This window comes from Dasypus novemcinctus, chromosome X (assembly GCF_030445035.2).
Source record: "Dasypus novemcinctus isolate mDasNov1 chromosome X, mDasNov1.1.hap2, whole genome shotgun sequence".
NCBI classification, from domain to species: domain Eukaryota; kingdom Metazoa; phylum Chordata; class Mammalia; order Cingulata; family Dasypodidae; genus Dasypus; species Dasypus novemcinctus.
Genome location: NC_080704.1, coordinates 106,642,397 through 106,668,009, shown reverse-complemented (window position 1 = coordinate 106,668,009; position 25,613 = coordinate 106,642,397). Strand labels below are relative to the sequence as shown.

The window sequence follows — 25,613 nt, the reverse complement described above, 5'->3', positions numbered from 1 at the left end:
GTTTTGTTTTTCATAAAACTGTCTTTTTATTATTTTTTAAACTTTATTTTTTTATTCTTCCTTTCCCCCTCTCCTGCCCTGCTATTTTTGCTATGTCCATTTGCTATGTGATCTTCAGTATCTATTTCTCTTTTTTTCTTCTCTTCTTTCTCCTCTAGGATTCAATCCTGGGGACCTCTGATGTGGAGAGAGGTTCCCTGTCAATTTCACCACCTCAGCTCCTGGTCTCTGCTGCACTTCACCTTGACTCTCCCCTTTATCTCTTTTGTTGTGTCATCATCTTGAAGCGTGACTCACTTGCACGGGCACTGGCTCATCGCGCAGGCCCTCAGCTTGCTGTATGGGCACTCAGCTCACCACACAGGCATTGTCTCACCATGCAGGCACTCACATGGGCACTCGGCTTGCTGTGCAGGCACCCACACGGGCACTTGGCTCACTGTGCAGGCACTCAGCTTACCGCATGGGCACTTGGCTTGCCATGCGGGCACCGGCTCACTGTGCAGGTATGCCTTCTCTTCTTCTTTTTCACAGGAGGCCCCAGGGATCGAACCACGGTCCTATCATATGGTAGGCGGAGGTCTTATCACTTGAGCCACCATCCATTTCCCCCTATTCTTTTAAGTTGCCTTTTTCTTGATTCAGCACTACCCTGTTACTATAGAACATTAACTGTTTCCTGGAGGTTAGAGAAAGATGTTTTTGCCAGTTCTTATTGGTTGTTCAAAGCTTCTGTGGGGAGACTGAGCCCTGAAGCATCTCACTATGCCATCTCAATCAGGGTGGGGCCCTCCCTACTTTTTCTTCATAACTCCTGATAATTATATATTTGTTTACATTTTTAATGCTTGTCTTGTCCATTGGAACAAAAGCACCACAAAAGCAAATATTTTATCTTGGTCACAGCTGTATTTCCAGCACACAGAAGAATACCTGGTGGTTGTTAGGAACTTACTAAATATTTATTGAATGAATGAATGGCATTTCTAACCAAACACTATTCAATAATATGGTTTTAGGCTTTGTTTCCTTTGAATAAACAAAAAAGGACCATAAGAATGTGCCCTAAAGACAAAAATATAGTCGGATGACTTTTCTCAGATGGTGTGAATTTTATTAAAGGAGAGAGTTATTCAGTAGCACTGAAGCAAAATTGTATAGAAAATTTTCAACAAGATATCCTAACTACTAAGAAATAAAAGCTTCAGAATTACCCTTGAATGTAAAGTTTCAAACAGTTTATTTGGGACCCAAAATAATAAAATGGTGTGTGTGTGTATATATATATATATATATATACACACACATACACACACACAAATACACAAACAAAATACAGCAGTTTCATGAAATCAAACTTGTATAAACAGGAATGTCTTGATTACCTCACAATTCCCCTCCCTTCCTTCTCCCATGAAATTACTACCTGTGAAGACTCAGAAATCTACAACCTACGTAGAGCCAGGTTTTAGTCATACGTGTTATATCCTGTAATTTAGTGCTGGTGCTGTTTTTCACAGTAAGAAAAATGGTGACATAGAAGTTTCACAGATGTAGAGTATTTTGCACTGTATATCTGGGGATTAATTGTCATTGTACATTACTTGCTCTTTTCCATCAACCCAGTAATAGTATGCAAAAATGTGAAAAATCTTACTATACAACAAAAGTTTATCTTTATGCATAATTTGGTGGAAGGCAGATCCTAATGATATAAGTCATCTTTTATTAGTGGGTTAAGGGTTCTAAATCCCGAAAACTAAAGTTAGCCACACCTGGGCCATGGACAGAAGTATTCCTTGAGGACAGCAGTCAGTTGAGAAAACAAATATGGACACTCAAGTTAAGCCACTTGGCCTCTCTATCAATGAGGAAAGAATTTGGTCCAGACTGCTCAGTTTATGTTAGCTTTCATTTAATGTTGATCATTGTGGTTTATGCTGTCTGATCGGGGCGGGGGGGGGCAGAAGAACGATGGATACTACTTCTTATGAAAAGTTTCAGGCCTTGTAACTCCTCTGAAAATAAATAGTCCAAATACCAGTTCCATTTCTTTCCCTGCAGGCACAGAAAGAGGAAAATTATTTACCTAAAATTTTACTGTACTTATTCTCTACTTCCTCTTCTTTACGTAACAGTATCCTGGATGTACATACCAAGAGGTAGCTTAGAGAGGCCAGGTTCATAATTGGAACTCAGTCACTAAGTAACATTCAAGCCAGAAAGTGCCCAAGGTCCAAAGGCTACACATTATTTTTATTATACTGGCAAACAAATTCAGCTGTTCAAACTGAACAAGTACTGGGAAATCAAAACAGGTCATCATTCCAATATTCTAAGAGTTGAACGTCTAAAACATTACACAGGAACAGATATTACATTATTTCCTATATTAAATATGCACACGGCAGGAGTATCTATAATAAAAAGACAATTTTACATGGTTTTGTTAAATCAATCTCATTACAGTCACACATCATATGCTTGCAACTGGACTATAAAATGAGATGATGCATGATCACAACAGCAAGAGTCAAAATATGAACAGTTATATCCTAGAGAAGACTGTAGAGAGTATGTGCCAGTAAACTGACATAAAAGTCACTGGAATAAATTCAGAAGGCAAACACTTGACTTTGACTTTGTCAAAGTGGTAGACTTAAGATTTGGAAAAAGATAAAAGACTAAATTCTCTTGAAGAAATTAAACTTTATGAAATCCTTTAATATGATGAAAGTAAATTTATTTACCCGAATAGAGCTCAAGTTTACTGTCCTTTCTTCTGGCCATTCCTTAAAAACAAAAAGAAAAACAAACAAAAAAGGTAGGGAAATATTTGGTTAGCAAAAATTACCAGAGAATTAAGATGGTTCTTCACTGTCTAAGTCATTTGCTAAATTCTATTCCTACCATCACTCTTGGATTCCTTTTGAATAGGCATTCACTATGAATGTACAGTTTCTTTCTCCAAGAAGCACAAGGAGAGGGGAAATGAAAATTACAGTAAAGTGATCATCATTTTTTAATCTATGGTTTCATTTTTTTATTCTATATGGATAAAGGGTGGAATGATATTAGGACAACAATGTGTGGACCAAAAAGAAGAATTAGGAAGAATAAAAGCACCAACAGGAATAATGGGGATGGAAAGCACAAAACTGGAGATAATGAATGGACACAGAAGACCAGACAACAAGCAAGCTGCAAGGTGTATGTGTGTGTGTGGGGGGGGGGGGAGGATAAAGAAAAAATAAATACAGACACAGAAGAATGCCCAGCGAATGGACACAGAGAGCAGACAGCAAAAAAAAAAAAAAAATACACTAGATCCATTTTGAGTTAATTTTTGTATAAGGGTGTGAGAAAGGGGTCTTCTTTCTTTTTTTGGATATGGATATCCAGTTCTCCCAGCAACATTTGTTGAAGAGACTATTCTGTCCCAGCTGGACTTTTTATTTTTAATAAGGTTAATTGTAAATGTTTGGAAATAGACAGAGACAATGGTAAAACCTTACTGTGAGTATAATTAATAGCGCTGATCTATGGATGTGATTATGGTTGAAAGGAGAAGTTTAGGGCTGTATATGTTAGTAGAAGGAAAGCTAGAGGATAAATTTGGTACTGTATAATATAGTGAACCTGGTTGTTGATGATGAATGTGGTTAATAGTGCATATACAAGAATGTTCTACCATGAGCTAGAACAAATGTACATCATTACTATAAGGTGTTAATAATATGGTGGTATACAGGGCAAATATAACGTAAATTATGGGCTATAGTTAACAATAACATTGTAATGTTTTTTCATCAGTTGTAACAAAGATACTATACTGATGCTAAGGGACAATAATAGGGGGAATAAAGGGTATGAAGTTTTTCTTTTGGGGCAATGAAAATGTTCCAATCGATTGTGGTTTTATAACTGTGATTATACTGAGAACCATTCATTGTACACTTTGGATGGATTGTATGGTGTGTGAAAAAAATCATTAAAAGGAAAAAAGAGACAAAAACACTGATACCTGGGAAAAATACCCTAGAGATATACAACAGCAGATTTGAACAGAAGACTTAGCAAATTAGAAGACAAGACAATGGAAAGTATACATTCAGAAGAACAGAGAGAGAAAATAATAGAAAAAATTGAGTAGTGTCTCAGGGATTTGAGTGAAAGCATGAGGCACACAAATATACATGTCATGGGTGTCCAAGGGGTAGAAGAGAAGGAAAAGGGGGCAGAAAGAATATTTGAGAAAATAATGGCCAAAAATTTACCAACTCTTACAAAAGACATAAATATACATGTCCAAGAAGCTCAACATACTCCAAACAAAAGAAATCCTAATAGACCTATTACAAGACACATACTTAGCAGAATGTCAAATGCCAAAGATAAGAGAAATTCTGAAAGCAGCAAGAGAAAAGCAATTTTGCACATACAAGCTTTGGCAATTTGATATTATTTATGAATTCCAAAAAGAGATATTGTTTGTAAACTGGTCTGTTCTTCTGGGCATGATACTCTTTGATTGTATTAGATTTAGCTGAGATGTCTTTGATTAAATTATATTAAAATTAGGGCTTTGATTTGACCATGTCAGTAGAGTGTAACTCAATTTGTGTCCCTGCCTTCTTTGTGGGCTATATAAACTGACAATCAAGGAGACACACAAAAGTAGATACAAAGAGAAGATACACAAGGAAGACAGACAGCTCCATAGACATGGCAGAGGCCCCGGGAAGAGATGTGAGTCATTTACCTGATATTTTACAGCTGACCTTGTGAGGAGAACAGAGCAGCTAAGCCCAGAAAGAAATGAGCCCTCTAGCCTACAGCTGAGATCAGAAAGTGCTGGAACCACAGAGCCTTAAGAGAGGAAGGCCGAACCCTCACAGACATAGCTCACCATCTTGCTTCAACAAGTGGAAACAGACTTTGGGTGAGGAAGTACCTCTTATGGTACCTTGAGTTTGACTCTTTAGGGCCTTGTGACTGTTAGCTTCTACCCCAAATAAATACCCTTTATAAAAGTCAACAGATTTCTGGTACTTTGCATCAGCACCCCTTTGGCTGACTAATACACAAGTGATCCTCAATAAGATTAAGTGCCAATTTCTCATCAGAAATCCTAGAAGTAAAAAATGTAAGTGCTATGATATATTTAATGTACTGAAAGAGAAAAAATGCCAACCCCAATTTCTTTATGTGACAAAACTGTCCTTTAAAAATGAGGAAGTATTTAAAACATTCACAGATGAACAGACACAGAGAGTTCACCACGAAAAGAACTGTCCTCCAAGAAGTACTAAAAGGTTGAAAGGAAAAGACAGGAGAGACTGGCTTTGAGCAGTGTGAGGCAGTGAAGATCTTCAGTAAAGAATAAATGCAAAACCCAACAGTACTGTATCTTCAATATATAATTTTATTCTTTATTTTCTATAGGAGTTAGAATACAATTGAATGAGATATAGTCATATTTCCTGATAATGGAACTGCAAAATATAAGGAGATAATATGGGACAAAAACAACACAAAGAGGGGAAGCAGGGATATGAGAGTAGAGAATGTGCATACTATTTAAGTTAAGTTGATATCTTTCAACTAGTAGATTACAGATGTAGGTTGTGAAATTTAACCCAAGGTAACTACAAAGAAAGTATTTTTAAAATATACAGAAATGGAAATGAGAAAGAGAGCAATCAGATATACCTGGGAAGATCAACTAACTATACAGAAAAAAACAAAGAGAGAGACTGAAAAGATGTAAGTAATAAAAAAAAAAAAAAAGGAAAAAACGCTGAAGTAAGTACCACCTTTACAGTGATAACACTGAATTTTAATGCATTAAATTCCCTCATCAAAAGACACAGAGTGGCAGAATGGATATAAAAGCATGATCCAATTGTATGTTGTTTATAAGAGACTCACCTCAGACCCAAAGACACAAATAGTTTGGAAGTGAAAGGATGTAAAAAGATAATGCATACAAATAGTAACCAAAAGAGAGCAGGGGGATCTGTAGTAATATCAAAGAAAACAGACGTTAAGTTAAGAGTTGTTGGGAAGCAGATGTGGCTCAAACAGTTGGGTGTCCGCCTATCACGGGGAGGTCCTGCATTTGGTTCCCGGTGCCTCCTAAGGAAGGCAAGCTGACATGACAGGCTGGATGGTACGTTGATGCAATGAGATGACACAACAAGGAGACAAAACAAGGAAGGTCAATGAGAGCCACAACAAGTAGGGAGCAGAGGTGGCTCAAGCAATTGGGTGCCTCCCTCCCACATGGGAGGTCCAGAGTTTGGTTCCTGCTGCCTTCTAAAAAGAAAAGGAGGGGTGGGAGGGTATATGGGGACCTCATATTTTTTTTAATGTAACATTTAAAAAAATGAATAAAGACAAAAAAAAACAAAGAAAAAGGAGTAGACAGAGAGAGCAGTGAGTACAAAAAATGAGGGGGGTTTTGAAATAAATAAATCTTAAAAAAAGGGGGCATTATTTTTTTTTAAAAAGCTGTTACAAGACAAAGAATGATCTTATATATTAATAAAAAGGTCTATCCAGCAAGAAGAAATAACAATCATAAATGTTTGTGTACCTAATGACAATACCTCTAAATACATGAGGCAAACACTGGCAAAATTGAAAGGAGAGGGAAGCAGATGTGGCTCAAGCAATTGCGCTCCCGTCTACCACACGGGAGGTCCCTGATTCAGTTCCCAGTGCCTTCTAAAGAAGACAGTGAGCTGGCATAATGGGCAGGCATGGCAAGATGATGCAACCATTGATACAAGAAGAAAAACATAAAAGAGAGACACAACAAAGTAGGGGGCAGAGGTTCCTGGTGCCTCCTAAAGAAGACAGAGAGCTGATGCGATGGCAGGAGGGGCAAGCTGATGCAACAAGATGACACAACATGGGGAGGAAATATATAAGGAGAGACACAACAAAGCAGGGAGTGAAGGAGACTCAAGCGAATGGACATCTACTTCCCACACTGGAGGTCCCAGTGCTTCCTAAAGAAACAAAGAAGATGAACAGGCGCAGCAAGTGCAAAACAATGAGGGGGTAGGGAGAAATAAATAAATAAAATAAATCTTTATTTTTAAAAAAACTGAAAGGAGAAACATGCATCTCTACAATAATAGTTGGAGACTTCAATATACCACTTGCATCAATAGATAGACCATCTAGACAGAAGATCAAAAAGGAAACTGAGAATTTAAATAATATATAATGAACTAGACCTAACACAGAACACTGCACCCCAAATATTCTTCTACAGTACACATGAACTGTTCTTCAGAACAGATTACATGTTGGGTCACAAAAGAAAGCTCAAAAAATTAAAAACTACTGAAATCATACAATATATCTTCTTGAACTAAAACAGAATGAAGTTAGAATATGAATAACAGAGGGAGAAAGGAAAAGTTCACAAATATGTGGAAGTTAAACAACATACTCTTAAACAACCAACGGGCTAAAGAAATCACAAGGGAAATTATGAAATACCTTGAGGCAAATGAAAATTAAAATATGACATACCAAAACCCATGGGATGTGAAAAGGCAGTGCTGAGAGGGAAATTTATAAACCAGAGCCTTAACCTCAAAATTGGAAGAACTAGAAAAATAAGAATAAACTAAATCCAAAGCAAGCAGAAAGAAGGAAATAATAGAGTAGAGTGGAGATAAATAAACAAAACAACAGAGAGCATTAACAAAACAAAAAGTTGGTTCTTTGAAAAGATCAAGAAAACTGACAAACCTTTAACTAGACAAATAAAAGAGAGAGGATACAAATATCAAAAGTCAGAAATGCAATGGGGTACATTAATATCAACCCTGCCGAAACAAAAAGGACTATAAGAGGACATCAGAACACTGTATGGCAATAAATTAGATGAAATAGCCAAATTCTTAGAAATACACAAACTACCTACAATGACTCAAGAAGAAACAGAAGATCTCAACAAACCAATTACTAGGGAAGAGATTGAATCGGCATCCATGTGGAATCTGAGCCTCCTCTTGACATAGAGGTGCAATGGACACAACCAATCCAATGTCCACATAGAAGAGGTGGCATTGGATTGGGAAAAGTGGACATGGTGGCTGATGGGTATGGGGAAAGGCAGGAAGAGATGAGAGGTGGAGGCGTCTTTGGGACATGGAGCTGCCCTGGATGGTGCTTCAGAGGCAATCACCGGACATTGTAAATCCTCACAGGGCCCACTGGATGGAATGGAGGAGAGTATGGGCCATGATGTGGACCATTGACTATGAGGTGCAGAGGTGCCCAAAGATGTACTTACCAAATCCAATGGATGTGTCATGATGATGGGAATGAGTGTTGCTGGGGGGGGGGAGAGGTGGGGTGGGGGGGTGGGGTTGAATGGGACCTCACATATATATTTTTAATGTAATATTATTACAAAATCAATAAAAAAAAAACAAAAAAACAAAAAAACAAAAAACCTCTCAACAAAGAAAACTCAGGCGGCAGACAGCCCAGTGGTTAAGGCATCCGTCTACCACATGGGAGGTCCGCGGTTCAAACCCAGGGCCTCCTTGACCCGTGTGGGGCTGGCCCATGCACAGTGCTGATGCATGCAAGGAGTGCCATGCCATGTAGGGCTATCACCCATGTAGGGGAGCCCCATGTGCAAGGGGTGCGCCCCGTAAGGAGAGCCGCCCAGTGCAAAATAAAGTGCAGCCTGCCCAGGAATGGGGCCGCACACACGGAGAGCTGACACAGCAAGGTGACGCAACAAAAAGAAACACAGATTCCTGGTGCCGCTGACAACAACAGAAGCGGACAAAGAAGAACACGTAGCGAACAGACACAGAACAGACAACTGGGGTGGGGGGGGAGGGGGAACGGGAGAGAAATAAAAAAAAGAAAACCCAGGATCAGATGGCTTCACTGGGGAATATTACCAAACATTCCAAGTGTATTAAATTCTAATTCTGCTCAAATTCTTCTAAAAAACTGAAGAAGAGGGAACACTCCCTAATTCATTCTATGAGGTCAACATCAACCTCATACCAAAGCCAGATAAAGATTCTATATGAAAAGAAAACCTAGACCAGTATCTTCTATGAACGTACATGCAGAAATCCTCAATGGGAAAAACAAATCCAACAGTACATTAAAAGAATTACACATTACAATCAAGTGGGTTATATTCCTGGATTGCAAGGGTAGTTCAACATAAGAAAATCAGTTAGCATAATACACCACATTAACAAATATAAGGGAAAAAAACACAAATGATCATCTTGATTGATGCAGAAAAGGCATTTGACAAAATCAATCATCCTTTCTTGATAAAAAAGCTTCAAAAGATAGGTATAAAAGGAAAGTTCTTCAACATAATAAAGGGCATATATGAAAATCCACAGCCAACATCATACTCAATGGGGAAACATTGAAAGCTTTCCAAGAATGGGAACAAGTCAATGATGCCCACTGTAACGAACACTGTGCCAGAAGGTCTAGCTACAGCAATTATGCAAGAAAAAGAAATAAATGGCATCGAAATTGGAAAAGAGGAAGTAAAACTCTTACTACCTGCAGATGATGTAATCCTGTATTTAGAAAATCCTGATATATCTACAACAAAGCAATTAGAGTTAATGAATGAGTTCAGCAAAGTGGCAGGATACAAAAACAGGCAAAAATCAACAGCATTTCTAAACACTAGAAAAAAGCAAGCTGAGGAGGAAATCAAGAAAAAAATCCATTTACCATAGCAACAAAAAGACTGAAATATCTAGGTATCAATTTAACCAGAAATGTAAAGGATCTGTATTCAGAAAATTATAAAATTATAAAGAAATCAAAGAAGACCTAAACAAAAGGATATTCCATGTTCATGGATTAGAAGACTAAGCATCCTGAAGATGTCAGTTCTACCCAAATTGATTTATAGCTTCAGTGTAATGCCAATCAAAATTATAACAGCCTACTTTACAAAAATAGAAAAGACAATTACCAAATTTATTTGAAAAGGAAAGTGTTCCCAAGTATCCAAAAACATCCTAAAAAAGAAGAGCAAAGTAGGAGGATTCATGCTTCCTGACTTGAAGTGTATTATAATGCTACAGGCTCAAAACATCATGGAATTGGCATAAAGATAGACACATTGATCAAAGGAAGAATTGAAATGGGAGTCAGATACAGACCTTCACCTCTATGGTCAACTGATTTTTGATGAGCCTACCAAGTCCACTTTTCTGAGACAGAATAATCTCTTGAACAAATGGTGCTGTGAGAACTGGATATCCATAACTAAAGAATGAAAGAGGACCCCTATCAACTCAAAATGGATCAAAGACCTAAACATAAAAGCCAGGACCAAAAACCTCCTAGAAGATAATATAGGGAAACATCTACAAGACCTTGTAACATTTAAGGTCTCTTAAACATTACACCCAAAGCCCAAGCAACAGAAGAAAAAAATAGATAAATGAGACCTCCTTAAAAATTAAGCACTTCTGAACCTCAAAGAACTCTGTGAAGAGGGTAAAAAGGTAGCCAACTCAATTGGAGAAAATATTTGGAAACCACACATCTGACAAGGGTCTAATATCCATTACATATAAAGAGATTCTACAACTCAATGAAAACACAAATGACTTTGGTACAAATGGTAGAGCCAGTGTGGAGGACTGTTTGGCAGTTCTTAAAGAAGTTGAATATAGATTTGCCAGGTGACCTGGCAATAGCATTACTAGGTATATATCCAGAAGAACTGAAAGCAGTGACATGAACAGACATTTGCACACCGATGTTCATAGTGGTTTTATACACAATTGCCAAAGGATGAAAACAACCCAGATGTCCATCAAAAGATGAATGGATAAATAAACTGTGGTGTATACACAAGATGGAATATTATGCTGCTAAAGAAGAAATGAAGTCGTGAAGCATATGACAACATGTATGAACCTGAAGGTCATTATGTTGAATGAAGCAAGCTGTGGCAGTTTGAGATTATTTATGAATTCCGAAAAGAGAGATTATGTTTGTAAACTGTTCTGTTCCTCTGGGCATGATATCCTTTGATTGTATTAGATTCAGTTGAGATGCCTTTGATTAAATTATGTTAAGAACAGGGCTTTGATTCCACCACATCAGTAAGGTTTAACTCACAATTGATTCCCCATCCCCTCTGTGGGCTATATAAACAGACATTTATTCAAGAAGACACATAGAAGAAGATACAGAAGAAGAGAACTTTTGTCAGTTTTGATCCTGGAGCCCCGGGGAGAGATGAGTCATTCACCTGATAGTTTACATCTGACTTTATTTAGAGAACAGAGCACCTGAGAGAGGAGCCCTGTGCCAGCCTCCAGTTGAGATCAGAAGAAGCTGGGGCCATGGAGCCTTAAGAGGAAGAAGGAAGGAGAGACCAGGAGAGATCACCTGCCATCTTGCTTCAACACATGACAACTGACTTTGGTGAGAAATCTACCTTGAGTTGGATTCTTTAGGGCCTTTTAACTATAAGAATTTACCCCAAATAAATACTCTTTACAAAAGCCAACAGGTGTCTGGTACTTTGCATCAGCACCTCTCTTAGCTGATTAATACAAAAGCCAGACACAAAAGGACAAATACTTTATGATTTCGCTATTACGAACTAAATATAATGAGCAAACTCCTGGAGTTAATAGCTAGAATTAAGTCACCAGAAAATAGAAAGCAGTGAGAATGGAAAGCTGAGGTTTAATCTGCAGAACTGGTATAAACTTATTTGTAAATGTTTTGGAAATGAATAGAAATGGTAAAAGCACATCATAGGATTTGTAATTAGCATTGCTAACATATGAGTATGATAGTAGTTTGTTTTTTTTCTTCCTTTGTTTTGAGTAATGACAGTGCTCTAATAGCAACTGAAGTGATGAATGTTCAACTCAGTGATTATACCAAATGCCATTGACTGTACACTTTACATAAATTATATTTTTATGAACAAAAAAAAATAATAGGATGGTTGGGGGAAAAATATACTAAATGTAAGATATGGACTATAATTAGTAGTAATACTTTGATGATGCTCCTTCACAATTTGTTAGAAATGTTTCACAACAATGCAAGGTATTGGTGTTGGGGTGATGCACAGGAGCCCCATATGATGTGATGTTTTCTAAGTTCACAACTTTTACTATGCATTTATTGTTTATGTATGTTCAGGTATGAATAATATATTTTAATAAATTGTTTTTAAAATGAAAAAAATTCCTACCCAAAATGATTTTTATATTTAATGCAATACCAATCAAAATTCCAACAGCCAACTTTACAGAAATAGAAGAGGCAATTACCAAACTTATTTGGAAAGGAAAGGGCACCCGAATAGCCGAAAACATCCCAGGAAAGAAGAGCGATGTGGAATTACTCTCATTGCCTGATCCTGAAAGGTTTTACAGAGTTACAGTGGTCAAAACAGCAAGGCACTGACATAAAGATAGACACATTGATCAATGGAATAGAATTTTAATTCCAGAAATAGACCCTCTCCTCTACAGCCAACTGTTTTTTGACAAACCTACCATGTCCACGTTACTGGGACAAAACAGTCTCTTTAACATACAGTGCTGGGAGAATTGGATACCCATAGCCAAAAGATTGAAAGATACCCCTATCTTATTCCCTATACAAGAATCAACTAAATGGATCAAAGACCTAAAATATAAAAGCCAGGACCATAAAACTCCTAGAAGATAATGTAGGCCAACATTTTCAACATCTTGTGGTAGGTGGTTGGTTTCTTAGACTTACACCCAAAGCATAAGCAACAAAAGAAAAAAAGAAAAAAATGGGACCTCCTCAAAATTAAACATTTTGCACCTCAAAGGACTTTGTCAAAAGGGTGAAAATAATTTTTAAAATAATTTTTTGAAGGTACCATGGATTGAACCCAGGTCCTTGTACGTGGGAAGCAGGTGCTCAACCACTGAGCTATAAATGCTCCCCTTCAAGAATTATTTTTGTTTTGAGTTGATGCTCAATATGGGCAAAACCCACGATAAGGCAGAAGAGGGTGGTTTGACAGTGTAAGTGGATTGGGATGGTGGTGGTACAGGGATATGAGTGGGGTTGACAGTGCTGGAATGCGAGGGTGAGCGGGGTGGGAGTTGGCTTTAACTATCCACAGAACTAGGGGGAAGGCTGGAGGAAGGAACAGGTGAACTCTGAGAATTTGTAGGTCTGTAGCTGAAACTACAATAGTGTAAATGTTCCTTTGGCAACTATGACAAGGGCAGGTCACTGGTGCAGGGCGTCAGTGGTGGAGGGATATGTGGGAAAGGGTGCACCTAGGGCATAATTCTATGGAATATGAATGTGTTCATCTTGTCATAGGGTTTTATCTCAGTCGGTAGAGACCCACACAATAACAAGAAAATATTAACCCCCCCCCCAAAAAAAAAGTATGAAAAGGCAGCCAACCCAATGGGAGAAAATATTTGGGAATCACATATCTGATAAGGGTTTAATATCTATGGTAAATAAAGAGTCTACAACTCAACAGAAAAAGGACAACCCAATTTTAAAAAGGGCAAAGAGGAAATACAAATCGTGAAAAATCACATGAAAAAATGTTCAATGTCACTAGTGATTGGGAAAATGCAAATCAAAGCTACAATTAGATATAATTTCAAACTTAATAGAACGGTCACTACTAAAAAGACAGAAAACTACATGTGTTAGAGAGGATATATATAGAGGGGAATGCCTATTCACATTTGGTAGGAACGTAGAAGGATACAGCCACTGTGGAAGACTGTTTGGCAGTTCTTAAGGAAGTTGAATATAGATTTTCCATGTGACCTAGCAATAGCACTACTAGGTATATACCCAGAAGAACTGAGAGCAGTGACATGAACAGATATTTGCACACCAATGTTCATAGCAACATTATTCACAATTGCCAAAAGGTGGAAACAAGCCAGGTGTTCATTAACTGACGACTAGATGAACAAATTGTGGTGTATACATACAATGGAATATTATGTAGCTATAAGAAGAAATGAAGTCATGAAGCATATGACAACATGGATGAACCAGGAGGACATTATGAGTGAGGCAAGCCAGATACGAAGGACAAATATTGTATGATTGTGTTATTATAGACTAAATATATTGTGTAAACTCATGGAATAACTAGAATATAGGTCACCAGAAAAGAGAATGAAGTTAGAGAACAGAAAGCTGAGCTTTAATCTGTGCAGAATTGGTAAAAATCTTGTTTGTATATCTTCGGAAATGAATAGAAATGGTGAAAGCACATCACAGTGTTTGTAAACCCCGGGCCTCCTTGACCCGTGTGGAGCTGGCCCACATGCAGTGCTGATGTGTGCAAGGAGTACCGTGCCATGCAGGGAAGCCCCATGCACAAGGAGTATGCCCCGTAAGGAGAACGGCCTAGCGCGAAAGAAAGTTCAGCCTGCCCAGGAATGGCGCCGCACAAACGGAGAGCTGACACAAGATGACGCAACAAAAAGAAACACAGATTCCCGTGCTGCTGACAACAACAGAAGGGGACAAAGAACACGCAGCAAATAGACACAGAGAACAGATAACTGGGGCGGGGCAGGGGGAGAAGGGGAGAGAAATAAATAAATAGATAAATCTTTAAAAAAATAAAAAAAAGAGAAAGGCTAACGTCATGTATATTACTAGAAGAAAAGCTAAAACCATAACATGAGACTGTATAGCATAGCAAAACATCATTTGAAATATGAGTATGGGTAATATTAATATATAAGACTGTTTTTCTTTGGAACTGAAATAATGTCTGTTAATGTTATAAAATGTTAGTACTGCTGAGAAATAAAAAGCATAACCTTGCAAAAATATATAACCAGCCACTCCTGCCCCTGCTTCTGTAAAGCAGCCCATGAAAACATGGCCTTGCAGGAAAATATCAAGCGAACAACCCCTGACCCCTACTTCTGTAATCTAACAAACCCTCCTACCTCCCGCTTCTCTAAATCAGCCTGTGAAAGCACGGCCTTGCACCTGTATTCTGCTTCTGTAACTCCGCTTGCAAAATTTCATCTAGCAATGCCTTAGCCAATGAGCAAGTCATGCTGATCCCACATAAAATTATATATAAACCTACGAAAACTGAAAAATAGGTCTCAGATTTTGGAGATGTACTCTCCCCTGCGCCCACGCGTAATAAATTTGTTCCTCTGCCTCTCCAAGTGCCACATTGGGCTTCTTCTGCGGTTCAGAACTCCTGCTTTGCTACAATATTTGATTCCCTGACTGGGAAACCCAATGGAGCAGGCCCTTTGAGCCTCCGGTTTGGGATTGGTGGGCGCGACTGGCGGAGATCCCCACACATGAATGAGGCAGCACAACCTGTCCCCTTGACGGGGCCACCTTGGGGGAAGGGATCCCTGTGGGCTGCGTTCTCTGACCTGGCCTGACTCCATGGAGAAGTAGATTGAACATCAGAAGATGCTGGGGGAAAAAAAAAAAAAGAAGACGCCGGAAAGGTAAGGTCCCAGGGTTCTGAATCCTGGTCAGGCTCGTCCCCAGATGTAAGGGGAGACTGATCACCTCCCAAAATCTCGAGATTCAAGATTCCAGGATAAGGTAGTCCCTTGGGTGGGACTGTGTAACCTCTGAGTGATTGAGTGAATGAACTGGGACTGCAGAGACTTGCCTCTGCTGATCCAGTCTGTGGCTCCACAGCCTGCACTACGGGGTCTGAGTGGGCCCCAACCTGCACTCCGCAGCTACATCATATGGCATAATGGTTAATCTGGAGTCTACACAGATGCCTTAGCTAAGACGAGCCTAAGTTCTCCTGACAGATGTGGACAGGCGGGCATCTGAGAGGCCTCATGAGAGGCTCCCCTCCTATGTTCATCCTGTGGCACCAGTTCAGGGATGGGACCATCACATTCCAAACTCACAGTCTTAAACTGTATGCTAAAATTTTCAAAGAAGACTTTTCTGGGGATTATGGTGTCCGTATGTCCCCTAGAACTCTCTAGACTCTGTGCGAATTACAGTAGCCTAAGTTTGGTGTTAACTAGCTCTCAGAAGGAACCCTAGAGATGGCCAAAGTTCATGCAGTTTGGCAGGCAGTCACTGAGACCTCCAGCCACCCTCATCAGTTTCCCTTTATCAATTCCTGGTTAAAAATTGCCCAAACCGTGCCCCCTTAGGTTCGATTCTGTGTTGAAAGGAAGGGTCAGAATAGGGTCCTAGTAACTCAAACGGCCAGACCTCAGAAACCTATTATTCTACAAAATCTCCGGAAGAAAACCCACTACCCTGCCGTATGTTCCAGCTATTCCAAGATATCTCCCTGCCCCTGAGCCTCCACAAGCAGCTCTCCCAGAGACTCCTCCACCTTCAGGCTCCCCAGGCCCATCAGCCCCCTCCAAGGGGGATCCTGAGACCCCTTTGGTGAGAAAACTTTGGTTCGCACATACTGTGCTTCAGATGCCCCTCCATGAAACACAGAGTCCAGCCCAGACCAGTGCAGATGGGACTGTCCAACTCAGAAGGTCAATCCTGTTTTATCAGCCTTTCACAACTACAGATCTTTTAAACTGGAAGCACCTTCATATTCAGAAAAGCGTCAGGCTCTTAACCTCACGGAGTCCATTTTCCAAATTCACCACCCCACTTGGGATGATTGCTTCCAACTCCTCCTAACCCTGTTCAATACAGAAGAGAAACGCCAGGTCCTCACAGAAGCTAAAAAGTAGTTGCAAAAACAGGCCCCTGCAGGTGTCTTGGAGCCAGAGGAATGAGCCCAAGAAGTGGCACCAAAAACTCAACTGGCCTGAGATTTTAACACAAATCAGGGATGGGCTGCCTTTCAGTGGTATCAAAGTGGACATAATGGACAAAGGGTATGGGGAAAGGCAGGAAGAGATGAGAGGTGGAGGCGTCTTCGGGACATGGAGCTGCCCTGGATGGTGCTTCAGAGGTAATCACCGGACATTGTAAATCCTCACAGGGCCTACATGATGGAATAGAGGAGAGTATGGGCCATGATGTGAACCAATGTATATGAGGTGCAGAGGTGCCCAAAGATGTACTTACCAAATCCAATGGATGTGTCATGATGATGGGAACGAGTGTTGTTGGGGGGGGGGGGAGGGGGGGTGGGGGGGTGGGGTTGAATGGGACCTCACATATATATTTTTAATGTAATATTATTACAAAGTCAATAAAAAATAAAAAAATTTAAATAATAATAATAATAAAAAAAAAAAAAAAAAAAAAGAAGCCCTTCTCAGAGGGATACGGGAAAGAGTGAGGTGGTCCACAAACATGTTGAAAACTGCCTCTGTCACTCAAAAGCCTGAAAAACCTCTGACAAATTTTTATGAGTGACTCTGAAAAGCCTTCAAGATTTACACCTCCTTCAACCAAAAAGACCCAGAAAGTAGGAGAATGGTCAACGCAACTTTCGTCACCCAGGCAGCACAGGACATCAAACAAAAACTTTAGAAGCTAAACAGATTTGCAAAGATCAACATCTCCCAGCTCCTCAAAGTCGCAAAAAAACTATTCGTCAATCAGGACAAAACTGCTGAGGGGGATGCAAAATAGTGAATGAAACAGCAGGTCTCCCTGTTAGCAGCAGTCATGAAGAATGCAGACCCAACCAATCGAGAAAGGCTACCCCAAAAGGGAATACTTCACCCTGAAACTCCCCTGCTACCAGTACTGCCTGGGGCCACCTGGTTTATGTGTCTGGATTTAAAGGAGTTATTTTTTCTGCCTGCAGGTAGATCCCCAGAGCCAGTCTCTATTTGCTTTTGAATGGGAAAATCCCAGGACTCAACAACAACAACAAAAACTCAATTAACTTTGACTTGACTCCCACAGAACTTCAAAAACTCCTCCACCCTTTTCATAAAAGCCCTGGTGGCAAATCTGGCTTCCTACCCACGGAAAAACTTAAATTGTACTCTCGTTCAGTACTAGATAACCTCTTGCTGGCTAGCCAAACAAAAAAACATATGCCAGCCACCCCGACCTCCAGGACAGGCCACTTCTTTACCCAGATCAAACCCTATTCACAAACGGCAGCAGTTTTATCAGAAATGGAAAGAGGCTTGCTGAATATGCAGTCACCATGGCTAAACAAGCAGTTCCCCTACCTAAAGAGTAATCTGCATAGCAAGCAAACTTTTTTTTTTTAAAGATTTTATTTATTTATTTCTCTCCCCTTCCCCCCCACCCTGGTTGTCTGTTCTCTGTCTATTTGCTGTGTCTTCTTTGTCCGCTTCTGTTGTTGTCAGCCACATGGGAATCTGTGTTTCTTTTTGCTGCATCATCTTGTTGTGTCATTTCTCCGTGTGGGTGGCGCCATTCTTAGGCAGGCTGCACTTTCTTTTGTGCTGGGCAGCTCTCCTTATGGGGCACTCCTTGCATGTGGGGCTCCCCTACACGGGGGACACCCCTGCGTGGCACGGCACTCCTTGTGCGCATCAGCACTGCGCATGGGCCAGCTCCACACGGGTCAAGGAGGCCTGGGGTTTGAACCACGGACTTCCCATGTGGTAGACGGATGCCCTAACCGCTGGGCCAAGTCCAGCAAGCAAACTTCTGAGAGCTAATTCGAGCCCTACAACTGTTTGCTCTACTGGGCAAACAGTAAACATTTACACTAACTCTAAATATGCATTCGCTACTATACATATCCAAGGAGGACTTTATAAGGAGAGGAGACTCCTAACTGCAGGGAGAAAAGAAATCAAAAATAAAGAAAAATCCTTCAACTACTGGAGGCAGTCTGGAAGCCAAGCAGAGTCGGATGCAGTTACTAAAGGAAATACACTAGCTGATAAAGCAGCTCAACAGGCAGCCAAGAAAGCCCTCAAACTGCAAGGCCCGCCACCATTGCCTCACATGTCCCTTTTAGAATAATACATTGGAAAACTAAACTATACCTGAGAGGAACAGGAGCTGGCAATGAGAAAAGGAGGACATCACACCCCAGAGGGAAAACTGGCTACTCCCGGATAGCCGAGTCCAAAGGGGGCCGCTGACACCCTTGTTCAACAATACCACCAGCTCACCCACTTGGAAAAGACTGCTTTAAAAGTCCTGCTCAGAAAATATTACTACATTGCCCAGATGACTTCGCTCTGCACCACCATTGGCAGCTGATGCCAAACCTGCACTAAAAACAACCCCTGCCAAGGTCCCCAGGCCCTGACTAGCAACCAACACACAGGAACTGTCCCTTTTGAAAATTTAGTGGACTTTACAGAAATAAAACCAAGTCAAGCACTTCTTGGGCTAGGTCAAAGCCTTTCCCACCTGAAGTGAGAAAGCAAGAAAAGTAACTAAAGAGTTGCTCCGAGAAATAGTTCCCCGGCAGGGGATACCTTTATCCATAAGCAGCAACAATGGCCCAGCTTCCGTGGCAGCTGTCATCCAAGAGCTAGCAAAATGTTAGGAATTAAATGGAAACTCCACACAGCATATAGGCCCCAAAACTCAGGGAAAGTAAAATGTATAAATGAAACCCTCAAAACCACTCTAGCCAAGATATGTTTAAAAAAAAACAACCAAACAACAACAAAAAACTGACCTCCTGTGAGTAAATCTGCTCCCATTAGCCCTCCTTAGAGTCAGATACACCCCAGGGTCCTCAGGCTATTCACATTTTGAAATTCTATTTAAACAACCACCCCCAATTACTCAAACTTTCAATCTTTGGCTCCAAGGAAAAACTGGCAAGGATTTTACCCTCCAGCAGTTAGGAAAAACCCTAGTCCAAATAAACAAAACTGTCGTGTCTCAGGATCCCATCCCATTAGGCCACCCAGCACACCCATACTTGCCCGGAAACCCAGTTTGGGTAAAAGACAAAAAAGGAGTCCCTCCAGGCCACCTGGACAGGCCCACATACTGTTATCCTTGTAACCCCCACTGCTCTCAAAGTTTCAGGTATTACCCCTGGGATTCATCATACTAAAGTTAAAAGGGAACACTCCAGTGAAAAACAAGACAACTAGACAAGTCACCCTGTACCTGACTCTTCCCTTAAAAATCTGAATTGCCGGAGCCACTGAAAATGATCATCACCTGACTAGACAAACTCTTGTTCCCTGTGATTTCTACTCCTCTTCAAACTGCTCAGCTTACCGTTTGGGACTGAACTAACAACTACAGCTCCCAGAAACTGGAATGTAGTTTAAAAAAATATTAATCTTACTAATGTACTTGTGTTTTGTAAAATGCTTTACTACCTTAAACTGCTTTTCCACTTCAGTCAAGTAACGTCCTATAAAAAATTATAAGGATGTTAAAGAAGGAAACTGTTGAGAAATAAAAAGCATAATCTTGCAAAAATATCTAACAAGCCACCCGCTCCCCGCCTTCTGTAAATCAGCCCGGGAAAACAAGGCCTTGCAGGAGAATATCAAGTGGATGACTCCTGCTCCCAGCTTCTGTAATCTAACAAACCACTCCTGCCCCCACTTCTATAAATCAGCCCACAAAAGCAGTCTTACACCTGCATTCTGCTTCTGTAACCCTGCTTGCAATATTTTGCCTAGCAACGCCTTAGCCAATGAGCAAAAGTCATGCTGATCCCGCATAAAATCCTATATAAACCTACAAAAAATGAAAAACGGGGCTCAGAATTTAGATATTTACTCTCCTTTGTGCCTGCGCATAATAAATCTGTTCCTCTTCCTCTCTGAGTGCCATATTGGGTTTCTTCTGCAGTTCAGAACTCCTGACTTTGCTGCAAAAGTATCAGACAAAAATACCTTCAAAGTAAACTATGAACAATAGTATATAGAAATATATTAATAATCTTTCATTAAGGGTAAAAAAATAAAAAAGAAATACATTAAGTGAAAGAATCTGGACAAAAGATACATGTTATTTGACTCCATCTATAAAAAATATAAGTACAAATAAATTAGATGGAAAGAGAACAGCTGGTATGTATAGCAGGAGAAGGATAGAGTGATTGAGAGGTGATTATTAAGGGGTAGAGGGTTTTTTTCTTTGTTATTATTATTGGAGTAATGAAAATGCTCTAATAATGACTGACGTGAAGAACACCCAACTATGGGAAAGGATTATACCAAATACCAGATTGTATACTTTGGATGAATTGTTTAATTTATTAACAGGTATCAATAAAACTGACAAGAGGGGGGAAAAAAGGATGTTAATGGCAAGACCAAGAACCACCACAAAGAAATAACTGAAAAATATACGGTGAAAATAAAAAAGACATGAAGACAGCAGATGTAGCTCAAGCAGTTGAGCACCCGCCTCCCACAAAGGAGGTCCCAGGTTTGGTTCCAGGTGCCTCTAAAGAACATAAACAATAGCAGACAATGGGCAAGATAATGAGCAGGGAATGGATGTGCCTCAAGCAGTTGAGCACCTGCCTCCCACACGGGAGGTCCCAGGATCAGCTTCCACTGCCTCCTAAGGAAAACAAAAAGACAATGAAGAAAAAACAATGAGCAGGAGACGATCAGCAAGACAGCAGCAGAGTAAGGCACTCCTAGAGTCAGTTCCTGCTCCAGGGCAGTTAGTAAACACTCACAGCTATCTGGAGTTAACCTGAAGCACCTGTTTGGGGGCTCCAGGAGACCAGAAGAGCATCCCACCACATCCCTGAAGGAGTGGAAGGAGGAGGATGCCGGTCTGCAGAGACAACTCGTGAATAGAGCGCTCCATGCCATGGAGGCCAGTGCCCATCCTCCACTGGATGCACAAGCTGCCTCAGGAACTGTTCCGCAGTTGGAATTGAAAGTTCCACTTCCCAAAAATGGGGGAGGAAGAGACAGTTAGGCACCAACTTCAGCTGGTGATGAGTGAATTCAGCTGGCTGGGGTATAATCCTGAGAACAGCTGGAGTTTGGGCCTGTCTGGGTCAGAAAGAGGCTAGTAGCTGCCATCTTAACTCTGTGCCTGGCACAAGGGGAAGTGGGGTGGATTGAAAATTACAATGTTGGTGGGGACTGGTTTCTTTCCATCCAGATCAGACTGCAGCTCTAGCCTAGGCCCCAGTGTCACCACCAGCATGGAGGAAGCTGCAGGAACCTGTGCCAGCCTCTCTGGGAAATTATCAGCCAAGCCGCAGAGGCTGGTGAGTATCCTACTCTGGTGGGAAGAGCCACCCCAGGAGCTTTCTGTGGCTGGAACTGGACGCTCTATTTCCCAAAAACAGGGGAGGAGGAGATGGTTGCCTGCCGATTCCAGCTACTGACTGGTAGACTTGGTTGGCTAAGATATAACCCTGGGAATATCTGGGGTGTGAATCTGCCCAGATTGGAAAGAGGCTGGTGGCTGCCATTTTGACTCCACTCAGAGCATGAGGGGAAGCTGGGACCAAAAATCACACTGACAGTAGGAACTGGTTTCTTTCACCCAGATAGCCCTGCAGCCCTAGTCTAGACTTCAGCCCCATTCCTGGTACGGAAGAGGCTGGCAGGCCCTGCACCAGCCTATCCAGGTTAACTGCAGGTACCTTGGGATAGCACAAACTAAAAATCGGAAGTCTACGGGGACAACTGTGGTCATCTTGGACCCTCACTGCATAGCTTGCTGCCCACACCTGCAGCTCCATCCCCGTCCTAGGCAGGGGAGAAAGGGGCGTGAAGCTTCATCAGTCTCTCTGGGCAACTACATTCTAGGCCTGCATGACTTGCATTATTCCACACAGCTGTGAATCTGTCCCTATCACTGGCAGAGGAGAAAGTTAGGAGAAGTTTCATTGGTCCATGGCCAATCAGGGTAGCTTGAGCCTCCACAGCTTATAGCACAAATTACAACCTTGGCTCCTACTACACAACAAGCAAGGGAGAAATGGCAGGAAGCCCTAAACTAAAGAGAAAAAACACACCCAGAATAAATACTCTAGTAAGCTAAATGCCAAGGTACCAACAAAACATTACAATCCATATCAAGAAACAGAAAATATGGCCCAGTTAAAGGAACAAGATAAGCCTCCAGATGGCATAAAGGAGTTAAGACAACTAATCATACATGTTCAAACAAACCTTCTTAATAAATTCAATGAGATGGCTAAAGAGATTAAGGATATTAAGACACTGGATGAGCACAAAGAAGAATTTGAAAGCATACATAGAAAAACCACAGATCTTATGGGAATGAGAAGGGCAATAAATGAAATTTTAAAAAGCACTGGAATCATTATAATGGCAGATTTGAGGAGGCAGAAGAAAGGATTGTTGAGCTTGAAGAAATGGCCTCTGAAAGTGAACATACAAATGAACAGATGAAGAATGGAAAAAGTTGAACAAGGTCTCAGGGAACTAAATGACAGGTAAAGGCATACACACATATATGTCATGGGTGTCCCAGAGGGAGAAGAGAAGGGAAAACAGGCAGAAGGAATATTTAAAGAAATAATGGGAGAAAATTCCCAACCCTATTGAAGCACATACATATCCATGTCCGAGAGGTACAACGTACTCCCATCCAAAAAAATCCAAATAGACCAACACCGAAAGACATTTGACATGTCAAATGCCAAAGACAAAGAGAGAATTCTGAGAGCAGCAAGAGAAAAGCAATGGAGAACATATAAGGGATACCCAATAAGATTAAGTGCTGATTTCTCACCAGAAACCATGGAGGCAAGAAGACAGTGGTATGATACATTTAAGATACTACAAGAGAAAAAACTTCCAGCCAAGAATCTTATATCTAGCAAGACTGCCTTTCAATAATGAGGGCAAGATTAGAATATTCTCAGATAAACAGAAACTGAGAGAATATCTAAGCAAGTGTCTAGATATTCAGGAAATTCTAAAGGGTATGCTGGAGCCTGAAAAGACAGGAGAGAGGAGCCTGGAAGAGAGTCTAGAAATGAATACTGTATCAATTAAAGTAACGAATAGACTAAAGAGTGGTGAAAATAAAATAGGACAGATAAACTCAAATAGTCAGGAATAAACTTAACCAACAAGGTAAAGCACTTGTATTCAGAAAACCGCAACTCAATGTTAAATAAAAAAGGCCTAAATAACTAGAAGAACATTCCATGCTCATGGACTGGAAGACTATCATTAAGATGTCAGTTCTACTCATATTGATATACAGATTCAATGCAGTTCCAATAAAAATTCCACCAGCATTAAAAAAAAATTGAAAACATGATCATCAAATTTATTTGGAAGGGTAAGGGATCCTGAATAGCCAGAAACACCATAAAAAGGAAAAGCGAACACTCATGTCCAGACTTTAAATCCTATTACCCAGCTATAGTGTTAAAAACAGCATGGTACTAGCATAAAGACAGACACATAGATTAATGGAACCAAATCGATGGTTCAGAAACAGACCTTCACATGTATGGTTAAGTGATTTTTTACCACCTGTCAAACCCACACAGCTCAGGCAGAACAGTCCATTCAACAAATAGTGCCGAAAGAATGGATATCCATAGCCAAAAGAAGGAAAGAGGACCCCTCTCTCACACCTTATCCAAAAATTAACTCAAAATGGATCAAAAACCGTTCTGGATCACAGAGTGTTTCAACAATGGCAATGGAGGGATACTGGTATGGGATACCAATGACAGGTGATATATGACTGACAGGGAGCTGTACAGAACATATGTCCAGGGTGCATGGTAATGTTTAGATATACTCATAGTGGCAACAATTAAAAACCACAGTAGGGGGGGTACTGGGTTCCTGGCCAGTGGTGCTCTGTCGTGGTCCCTAGGGGAGCAGCGACAGTCTCCCAGGTACAGTGGTGGGGACCGGGAGGGAGTGAGGGTTCAACAGTGAGCCCCAGATGCTAATGACTATGCTTGTGAGCTGATAAACCCAAAATAAGAACAAGGCCTAGAGCAACTTTGTGCCTGGGAATTTCCTTCTGTCAGCCTTCATGTTACTCAAATGTGGCCAGTCTTGAAGCCAAACTCAGCATGTAAATGCAATGCCTTCCCCCCAGCGCGGGACATGACACCCGGGGATGAGCCTCCCTGGCAACGAGGGACCACTATCAACTACCAACTGATGATGCAACTGGAAAATGACCTTATACGGAAGGTTCAATGCGGATCAGCAGAATATCCATGTCTACATAAAATACCATGACTTTAAAATGCTGTTTGACCTAAAGTAAGGGGGAAATGGAAAGGAGAAATGAGTTTATATGGCTACGAGTTTCTAAAAAAGAGTCTGGAGGCTGGCAGAAGGTTTGCCCTCATGCACAACTGAGCAGAGTCAGAGAGACAGATAAAGCAGATACAACCCCCAGATATTGGTTCCTTTGAGGGCTAAAGAGACCCATGGGAGTTATGGTCATGGCCGATGGGGTTGACTACCAGGGCAGATGGCCCCTCTTTGGAAATGGTGTTTATGTGTGATGAATCTGGACTCAGATGGGATCTCCCTTCATAAGACTTTCATGCTAATGTGCTGGAGGTGCAGTTAATGTTGGGGTTTAAGATATATTTAGGGGATTTGAATCTCTGGACTGACAATGTGATAGCCAGATCCTGAGCCTCAACAGACTCCAGCACCTACAATCTGATCTATTGGACTTACCACACTCAGCTAAGATGGAGTTGAAGAAGGACAACCACCACACCATGGAGCCTAGAG

The 25,613-nt window shown here is 40.8% G+C and overlaps 1 protein-coding gene across 2 annotated transcripts in view; it reads right to left on the bottom strand.

The window, feature by feature from the left end:
• Positions 1-1,223: 1,223 nt before the first annotated feature.
• Positions 1,224-25,613, bottom strand: part of CENPI (centromere protein I) — a 104,794-nt gene continuing 80,404 nt past the window's right edge. For both annotated transcript variants that reach the window (XM_004447571.4, XM_012525384.3), the window contains 2 exons: positions 2,751-2,792; positions 1,224-2,058 (listed from right to left, as the gene is read on the bottom strand). In XM_004447571.4, coding sequence (XP_004447628.2) covers positions 1,936-2,058; positions 2,751-2,792 — 165 coding nt within the window. In that variant the 3' untranslated portion in view covers positions 1,224-1,935. The remainder of the gene's footprint in view (positions 2,059-2,750; positions 2,793-25,613) is intronic.